The sequence below is a fragment of the Papilio polytes genome, unplaced genomic scaffold (assembly GCF_000836215.1).
Source record: "Papilio polytes unplaced genomic scaffold, Ppol_1.0 DF823991.1, whole genome shotgun sequence".
Classification (NCBI taxonomy): domain Eukaryota; kingdom Metazoa; phylum Arthropoda; class Insecta; order Lepidoptera; family Papilionidae; genus Papilio; species Papilio polytes.
Window position 1 is genome coordinate 504,287 of NW_013525213.1, and position 9,675 is coordinate 513,961.

The 9,675-nt window shown below is 37.6% G+C and overlaps 1 protein-coding gene across 1 annotated transcript in view; it reads left to right on the forward strand.

Moving 5' to 3' along the window:
- The first annotated feature begins 22 nt into the window (after positions 1 to 22).
- The window catches only part of LOC106101269 (protein abrupt), a 17,168-nt gene continuing 7,515 nt past the window's right edge, over positions 23 to 9,675 (forward strand). The window contains exons 1-9 of the mRNA XM_013280434.1: positions 23 to 276; positions 686 to 955; positions 3,791 to 3,978; positions 4,692 to 4,807; positions 5,044 to 5,185; positions 6,503 to 6,705; positions 7,742 to 7,868; positions 8,433 to 8,610; positions 8,916 to 8,960. Coding sequence (XP_013135888.1) covers positions 940 to 955; positions 3,791 to 3,978; positions 4,692 to 4,807; positions 5,044 to 5,185; positions 6,503 to 6,705; positions 7,742 to 7,868; positions 8,433 to 8,610; positions 8,916 to 8,960 — 1,015 coding nt within the window. The 5' untranslated portion in view covers positions 23 to 276; positions 686 to 939. The remainder of the gene's footprint in view (positions 277 to 685; positions 956 to 3,790; positions 3,979 to 4,691; positions 4,808 to 5,043; positions 5,186 to 6,502; positions 6,706 to 7,741; positions 7,869 to 8,432; positions 8,611 to 8,915; positions 8,961 to 9,675) is intronic.

The following is a 9,675-nucleotide window of genomic DNA, read 5'->3' on the forward strand; positions in this document are numbered from 1 at the left end:
GCGCTCGCGAATGATTTGCGCTGTGCGGCCCTAGTGCGTGCACACTGCTCGCTGGTCAGTTGTTGTCGGTTGCGTCACGGCGATGCAAGTACCGCACTCGGATTTAGATAATTATAATTAACCTTACACGCGGGCAATTCGGTTTAATTGTTTATTAATAGTTTCTGAATTAAACGATCGTCTTAATTACACTTTGATACGACGTAATAGTGTGTATATTTTTTAGTAATTTTGTATTTTTCGTGTGTTATGCAATTCAGTGTTTTTAAATCGCACGTAAGTAATTCGGAGATCGGTTTTACTTTTCATATATTTTTAATAAATCTTAAAACAAACTAACTATACTTTTAATGTTTATTTTTTTTTATAAATCTCTCTTAAACTTCGTGTCTGAAATAAACTTGAAAAAAAATTTGCAATAAAGCTAGTACCAAATAATCGATATGATTAAAGTAAGCAAGATGAAATCGCAAGCCTAGATTTAAAAACGTTTTAAAAGTATAATAATTACTTAGAGATAAACACTGTATTAAAAAAATCGCATCGCTTTTAACAAATCAAGAACAAAACACCTATCGCATAAACGTCGCTTTTCACCCTACGGACAAACAGAAAACGCAATAATACAATTGGATATGTCTAAATTATCAGACCATATAGCACTAACTGGGGGAAATCTTTTCAGGAAATCAAAACAAACTTCATGCTCTTTAAAAAAAACTACGAAAGTTAAAACAAAAGTGATCGCCCTAATCGCGATAAATAAAAGTCGCCTAGTCTATCGACGAATAAGCCATAGTGGGCAAGTTGGGCGCGTGGGCGCAGTGGGCAATAGGCGCAGTGGGCGCAGTGGGCGCAGGACGCAGCGTGTAATGCGCGCGATTGTCGGGTAGCCGAGCACGCCCAGGCAGCGCCGTGCCGCCCTCAGAACTACCGGCCATGGCGACCGAGACCGGTCAGTAAATATTTGATTACTATTCTATATTTTTTAAATCTAAGCTAAAATTTTAGATGAGATTTTTTATATTAATAGTCAATCGTCTTTTACCCAACTTATCAAGTATCAAATAGATGAACAAGCGTTCACCAGCACAGACAAATAAATTGTTGCTTTACATGGTATAAAATAATGTTTGCAAATGCACAATAACTATTTAAGTTCACGTCTTAGGTAACCGAACCTTAAATCTCTTAATCTAATTGGGATAGACAGATTTAATGTAAGATTTAATCTTATTAGATTTGGTAGTTACAAAAAATGGCCTTATTCATTAAGCCGCAAAATTCAAACCAAAACTATTCTTTATCCACCTAATGTATTAAAATTATTTAAATCGACATTCAAATTCAAATTGTTTCCTAATAGATTTATCACGATCTTATATGATTTTCATTTAACTAAACTGACTCAAGATGAATTAATTAATCTGAATTAACATCAAAATTTTCTTTATAAAGTTTTCTTTTAAAACATTTTACGCATTACACACGCAATTGTTTACCAACAATATGTATATGACGAACGTACGCGTGTACCCGTCACTCGTACGTACATGAGTTCGTTGATATTCACCCCCCATCCCCACCCCTCGTCCTGGCCCACCCCCGGGATCATCCCGCAGGATCGCGGGGGTGAGCGCAGTACTTGTTTAATGACGTTGCTTTCGTTTACTCGAGAACGGAGGGTGCGATCTTATTTTTCTCGCTGGACGTTACTAATGGATAAATTCCAATTCCTCGATAAGGAAAGACGTATTTGGAAGAAAATAGTTTATAAAAGTATACATTTTTTTCACAATTACGTTTAATAGAAGTTCTATAGTAGAAATAGAATGTTCTATTTAGAACTTGTTTACCCCTAATATCCTAGGTATTTTCAAGAAATGTTCGATGTTTTTTTTGTACTAACATACACAATGCAGTTAGAGGTTAACAAAAAATTAAAAAAAACGTTCATGACAGAAATACTCGCTGATTATTATAAAAGAAATAAATGACAGTAAAACTCAGTAAATTAAGTCCGTATTTGTAAAAATCTCAATGTATCCGCCCGTTTTCGTTGCCACAAACTAAAAACAAAAACAACTCGATGGTCTCCGTTCTTAATTATATTTTTGTTTAGTTTTTCCTTTTGCACATTTGTACAATTTGTACTTCTAAATAGTATGCAGTTAATTAACAGAGCGGTGATAACAATGATTTGAAATGTCTTATACTAAATAAATCTTGGTATATTTATTTTGGACAAGCTAACTAACTAAATCTCATGAACCTATGTCTTTCGCATTAATTATAAACAACAATAAAACTATTTTATTATCTACGATTTAAAATATATGATTTTGAAAATTTTGCAATGACAAAAATACATTAAATATTCATAAAGATTCGCGCATTTCATTTCAAAGCGTAAAGACAATTCAAATCAAAAATTGATGTATCTTTTGTCAATCTATGGCGTGTGCGGCGTCACCCCTCAGGCGGCCGGGACAGGGGGTAGCGGGACGATACGTGGGGGCGGGGGAGCTGCAGGATTCGAGACAGACGCGAAACCGCGTGCACAATCTCCGAACACGTTAATGCCCTTTGTCTGCAGTTCATTGTAAATACGTTGCTACATCTAGATACGAGTGCGCTGTCTGCAAAATTTGTTAAGTAAATTGTTATAGGTGAAATTGTTTATAATTTAGTAAAAAGTTAAACCTGACAGTTTAGATCCAATTTTGCCAACAAACTGTGCGTCGCGGTGAAAGGGTTAATTTTTGATAAACTATGCTATACATTTTTTTATTTGCTTTATCCATTTATTTTAAACTAAATGAAGACTTAGAAAACACAACATTTAACGTTATTTATGAATGATTACAATCTGTTTTGAAATAATTAATCAGTTTTAAAAGGATTATAAACATCATTATCACTTGACTTGATGAATGACGAGCTGTCATGTTTGTTGAATGATCCCGCCATTTTGTGTAGTGTCAGAGCGGCGCGGCGGGAACACTTTCGATTTCGTTTGAGGCTCGTTCGGAAGTCCGGCTGCGTTCGGAAATGCGCGTAATTAGCACTTGCGATTTTATTTCCACACCACTTTGTGACATTCTATGATTTTAAAAAATATAACAATTAATTAATGTTTTGAAAATGTTCAGATATAATTTAATAAAAATGTTAATCAGGACAAAAGCGGAAATCAAATGAAATAAAAATCCTTACCGTCAAACTAACCTACAAAACCGGCAAATAGCAACTTTCTTATTTGATTATTAGACAAAAATATGCTTATTTATTTTAGGTTAATGTGCATATGCAAATTTGGAACAAATTGAAAGCCTACGATTTGATTTGTTTGTGATTTACATTATGAATACTGATTTAATTTTCATCGTTTTAAAATAATGTCACAGAATTCGAAAATTTGTATTTAAAATTCTGTACCAAACTGGCGTAGTTGAGATTAAATACAAACTTGTTCATTAAAAATATACTATTAAACTATGTTTAATACGTCATTCTAACCGTGGGTTTTTACTGCCGAATTGTTCATACAAAGCTAACTAACGGTCCAATATTGAAACGACTGAATCTTAACTCCTGATTCCAAAAAAAATATTACATCTGACTGTAAGCGGGGCTCATAAAGGAGATTCGTTTCTGAATTCAGCCGTAAATGTTTTTGTACTACTACTTCTGCAGTGAGAACCCACAATAGCACTATATGGGTCAGATAGACTACTATAGTGCCGAATTATTAGCAATATATCTAAATGTTGGTACACGTTGCGCGCAGCGAGTGTCGCATATTACAGCGGCGGTGACCGTGTGTGCGCAGGCGGCGCCGCGGCCGAGCAGCAGTACTCGCTGCGCTGGAACGACTTCCATTCCGCCATGGTCTCCTCCTTCCGTCGCCTGCGCGATGAGGAGGACTTCGTCGACGTCACGCTCGCCTGCGCCGGCGCAACATTCTCTGCGCACAAGGTGAGTCCATCGGACCAACTGAAGCCATAATCTTACCAAAAAGCACACTCATAACCGAACCACCAAACGAAATAATTGCTAAAATTACTAGAACATCCTGTACAAAAGTTATGAAATCAACTGTTCTTTATATAATTAAAAATTTAAGATAACATGAAAAAGAAGAGAACTAGAATAGTTTAACGTAAATTAACATTGGTATAAAAACGTAATAATAGCAATTTAAGGGGCGAAAGTTTTGAAAGAGTAATGAACGGCAACAGTAAATCGCCGTGAACTACACACGTGTGCGATGGCGTTTCGTCCGTAATGGGCATACGTTTACAAATTGGCGTAATTTAGTTCCGAAATCGCTGTACCCGAGTTTGGAATGTGTTGCCGATAATATCCGTCGAGAAACTTGAATAATTATCGAATCGCTCGTTGTTTTGATTACCGGTAATACAGGATTTATCTAAACGATGAATATACCGACGTTCAGAGATAAGATGCGCGGAGAAATAATATGCGCCCTCAAAAAAATTATACTTTTTCATGTTAATGACACATGAGTCATCTAGAATGAAAGTTGCGCTAAGGTATCTTTAATGTCTAATATATGCGTAGTCGAATATTCTAATATTTCACGATCACTGATTTTGCCATTTCGGACACTGTATGATGTCATTACACAAACGCCTTGGCGAGTTAATGCACATACATTTACTACTTAGGTGGTGCTGTCGGCGTGCAGTCCATACTTCCGACGACTGCTAAAGGCTAACCCTTGCCAGCACCCTATCGTCATCTTGCGGGACGTTCACGACAAGGACATGGAGAGCTTGCTCAGGTAACATTGGACATTCCTTTATTACACGTGTTTTTAAACAAACAACTCATTTGATGTTAAAAAATGACATACAAACTACTGATAGAATACACAATTAATATTCTCACATGAAAATCTCTGATCTTCAAAGCTAGGTTCGTATTCTTTTAGGTGTCCTGCGTTCTTTACTATGCCTGTTTGTCAGTAGATATTAGTCCATTGGGAATTATAGCTCTAACTGGTGAAAATTGCTGCAGGTTCATGTACCAAGGCGAAGTGCACATCGGACAGGAACAACTGAAGGAGTTCCTTCGCGCGGCGCAGCTGCTGCAGGTGCGTGGGCTGACTGACGTGCCGGCTCCTGCGCCACTGGCCACTCTTGACCAGAAGCCTTCTCCGGTAAGTTATACTCTGTCGGCACTTTTACAGCTTCTATGGCTAATAGGACAACTTCTATACCAATACGTTTAGTGTCATCGTGATAGTACCGAATGTGTTAACGCAGCTACCCGTCATTCATTCCGTCATCATTGGTCTCATGTCCGTAATTATTCTGTTTCACAAAGGTATACAGTTATAGTGATGTCACATTTTCTCAAGTTCGGTGTACACCATAATTTTGATTGTAAAATAATCCTTTCCCAAACGTCAAATAAGTAATCCCGGAGCCGAAGCTTACCTTCACTTGTGTGGACTTGTAAGGCAGATGGCGCCACCTCCGCAAGTGACCAAATCGGTGTCATTGACATTTATATTTTCGTGAATCACAATTTCTTTAAGAAAAATATCGTCGCTAGCCGTAAGAGGATGCCATAATTAAAGGATCTATTTTGAGAGAACGCGTTGCATTCCCAAATGGGATTACACTCGCGGTGACAGGGCGATGTTTTATCTCCTACAAATCCAAATTACAATTGAAATACTGTCTATAGAAGCTTTTTTTCTATTTGTAACCGCATGACATAGCATTAATTTAAAAAAATATTGATATTAATTGCTATGGAATAACGAAAATGCATTAAAGACATCTAAAAAATATTTCCATTTAAAATATTTACTGGCAACATTGTAAAGTACCTTTGATATATTTAAAAAAAAACACTATTTATTGACCAAAAAAAATTAAAAGACCACAACTTACAAAACATATGACTGAGATAAAAAAAAGTCTTGGTCAAAAGCAGAAGGCTCAGCTGATGCGGCCTCCAGCTTGTCCCTAAAGGCCGCGCTGGTTTTCAGCTTTTAGTAACAAGCTAGACATTTTAATTCATTATTCAATATGGCAATAGAGTTCACTAGTTTCCAAATAATCAGCCATCTATACTGTCGATACGAATAAGATCCAATTATACCCATACTAGGATTACGTGTGACGTCATACAGGCCAGCACTTACGGCTACTTATTTGCGCAAACGATCTACATAAAAAAGAATTTCACCTATCAGTGAGTCAGGAGTGTCCGCGTTAAATACATACTTTCACTCTGTTGTACAATTATGACTAATACTACTTGAGGGTAAATTAACTAAGCAAGTAATTCGAAGAAAAATAGTCTGTACAATCACTTGAGTATATTGGTACTTGGAAATATCTTCCTTAACTTTTAGATTCTTAGAAGCTTATGCATTATCTACGTCATTTTTAAGGCAACTTTAACAAGAATAATAGCAACCTAACAAATCAGTACATCCTATGTGACCGTCCGAATACTCCAGCAGTCTGCATCATCATGGACGGAGGGCAGTGCGTCACGCGAAGGACGGGAGGTCCGCGACAGCCGTGAAGGGCGGGAGGGCCGTGAGGGGCGGGAGGGCCGCGAGGGACGGAGGTCTCGGCGTGCGGAGGAAGGAGCAGCAAACACACCTCCGCCGAAAAGAGCGCGTTCTTCCGACCTCTACCAAGCGCAGATGAAAACCAGGTGCGTACCAAACGTCATTTGCAATGCAATCGATTCTTTGATTCTTTGCCTATTTGATTTGCCACAACTACCCGTGAATTTGATCGCGGCCCTGACCTGACTTGTGACCGATTGATAGACAGGTCACTGCCTTACAAACGCGAAATCACAAATAACTACGAGTGAACATATTTATTAGCTATCTATTGTATTTGAAATTTTGTATTGTTAGAGGTTACTTAAGAATATTTGATAAAAATAAAGCATATGTCTTTAAGAAACACGTCAGTTTACAATAAACAAAAGAAAAATGTTTCAATATCGAATATTTATTTCACATAGATTACGCGTGTTTACGGATATTCCGAGAGCTGTTAGGAAGTCTCAAGATCGACTAAGCTCTTAAAATATGCAAAATTCATCCTCGTTCGCGCGAGCTCGCGTCGTTAAATTTCATTGCATTTTCGTCATGTCCGCGACCGCGTCATGCGCACATAATCGATTTGTTTTATGTAACACGTCTCATCTCGATGTCTTCCAGTGAATTCTCATACTCAGTGCAATAATGTACATTTGTATATATTTCAATTATTTTACCAATATTTACCTATTATAATATTATCAATTGCTTAATTTAGGAACGTAAATATTCATAACTTTTATTTAAACAAACATTTTTGTTATGTATAAGAAGTAATCAAGAACACACAATTAAAAAACATGCAAAACAAACATAATTATACAACTAATACGATCATTTTATTTTGTCATATAGTGTTAAGTGCCAGTTAAGTTGATAATTTGAAATTAAAGATGCAAATTACTGACCATAAACTGTTGACTACAAATGTTTTCTATTACGTAAATAACATAAATGTTTCTAGGTTAACGTATTTGGACTTTCCGTCATTTAAACAAGTAAAATTTAAATTAAAATATACTTTGAATACTCAACACTAGCGCGGATGATGAAAAACTAAAGAAAGTCTTAATAAACAGATCAATATGTTGTTTTGTTCGGTTGTTTACTAACAAGACGTACGGCTTACGGGTGTAGGACGGAGCAACTGCTGGCGCAGGCGAGCCCCGAGGCGCTCGCCAACGGGCACGAGCTCGCGCTGTTCGGGCACGCACTGGACGCACACGCGCCGCCCGCGCCGCACCTCGCCGCACTCAACAACCTGGTCAGTGACTCCTTACTAATCGTATAATTTTAAATTCTAAGGTGTTATCCAATTCATATTCTTCCTAGGAATATATGTTACTAGCTGTCGCCCGCGATTTTGTCGGCATGGATTTAAAAACCAAACTTAGTCGACTATGTGTTTCTCCAGACTATGTTCTACACTTGTGTCAAATTTCAGCGAGATCCGTTGAGCAATTCTGGCGTAGTCATATCAATTACTTCATTCATACATCTCAACTTTTTCAATTATATTAATTTATTACATTATACAAATTTATTAAAATTATTAATCTTACTTCTTACTAATATTATAAATGCGGAATTTTAGATGTATGTCAAAGTAAATAGCCTAAATGGCTGAACGGATCTCAATGAAAAAAATTAAAGAACACATAGGCTACTTATTTTCCTTGTTTTTTAATTCCACGCGGATGGAGTCGCGAGCTAGAGCTAGTAATTTTAATAAGATGTAAATTAACTTTTATAAGTAGAGTTTGGTAATTTGATAATTTGAAAATTTAATTTTAGACCTATTTGTGATAGATTGTTGTAATGTTTGTAGTCCGGTTCCGGTGAGGGGGACGGGGAGGGGGAGGAGTCGTCGTCGGACGCGGGCGCGAGCGACGCGGAGGGCGAGCCGCGCGCCAAGCAGGAGCCCATCGACTACGACGACCCGGCCGCGCTCGCGCACACCAACGGCGCGCTGCCGCACAACTTCCCCGGACTGCTCAACCTGCAAGGTACTGCACGTACTGTATGTACCATCGGGGAATCTGACGGTGTACCACTCTAAAGCTACGGTCTTTTGAACAATTTGAAACAATAACTATATAAAAACACAGCATAAATGTAGTTTAGGCTAATTACTTTTTACTTAAAAACCAATTAGCCGTAGCAAGTAAAGTTAAGGCAGAGATTCTCTCTTTCTGTGGACACTGCCAATTTCTGCGAATGTACATAGAATAACAAACCTCATATGTTCATAATACAGCAATTAAAATGAAGGTATCTCGCAAACTAAGATTTTGAAATTGTCAACTTGCAGGCTTTGCCGGCCTGCCGGGACCATCAGGAATGCCGGACAATTTCGGTGAGTACAATTTTAATCTTACTAACAATTTACTAACGTTTACGTTGAGGTGTTGATAATTAAAAAACTGAGAAAAATTCGTAAAACTATTAAATTATACGATGTTTGCAGTTAATATTAACGACCTTAATGTTACAAATTGAATCACCAGCATCATTAATTGTACATTTATCTATCGCGCTTCACTCGTCATACGAACTAACACTAGCCAGTAACAAATATAACAACGTAATTTATCTTTAAATTGGACACGCGGCCAACTCGCGACTTAAAGTACTAGGGCACCAGCAACCATGGAAGTTACGTTACGACTCTAGAACATTCGATCTCAATTGAAATCTGAACTACATATCGAAGATTTAACTACATCTAATGTGAAATGTGCTATGCATCAATCATACAAATATAAACAATATAATCTATATAGAGTTTATGAATAATTTTATTATTAGCGTAAGGAATTAGAAGCGTCTCATCCTGCCGACGAGTTGCCTAAACGAATTTAGCAATATTATTACGAGTGCAACGAGTGCTTTTATCCAAATTTTAATCAGCTAAGGAAAGTAAAGTTCGGAAAATAATAGAAGTACCCAATGCTTAGTAAATGCATTAAATGGGGGCTATGGCGCACTGAGGGTGTGATGTGCGCAGGCGGGCGGCCCGCGTGCCCGGCCTGCGGCAAGTGCTACAGCAGCGTCAGCAACCTGAAGCAGCA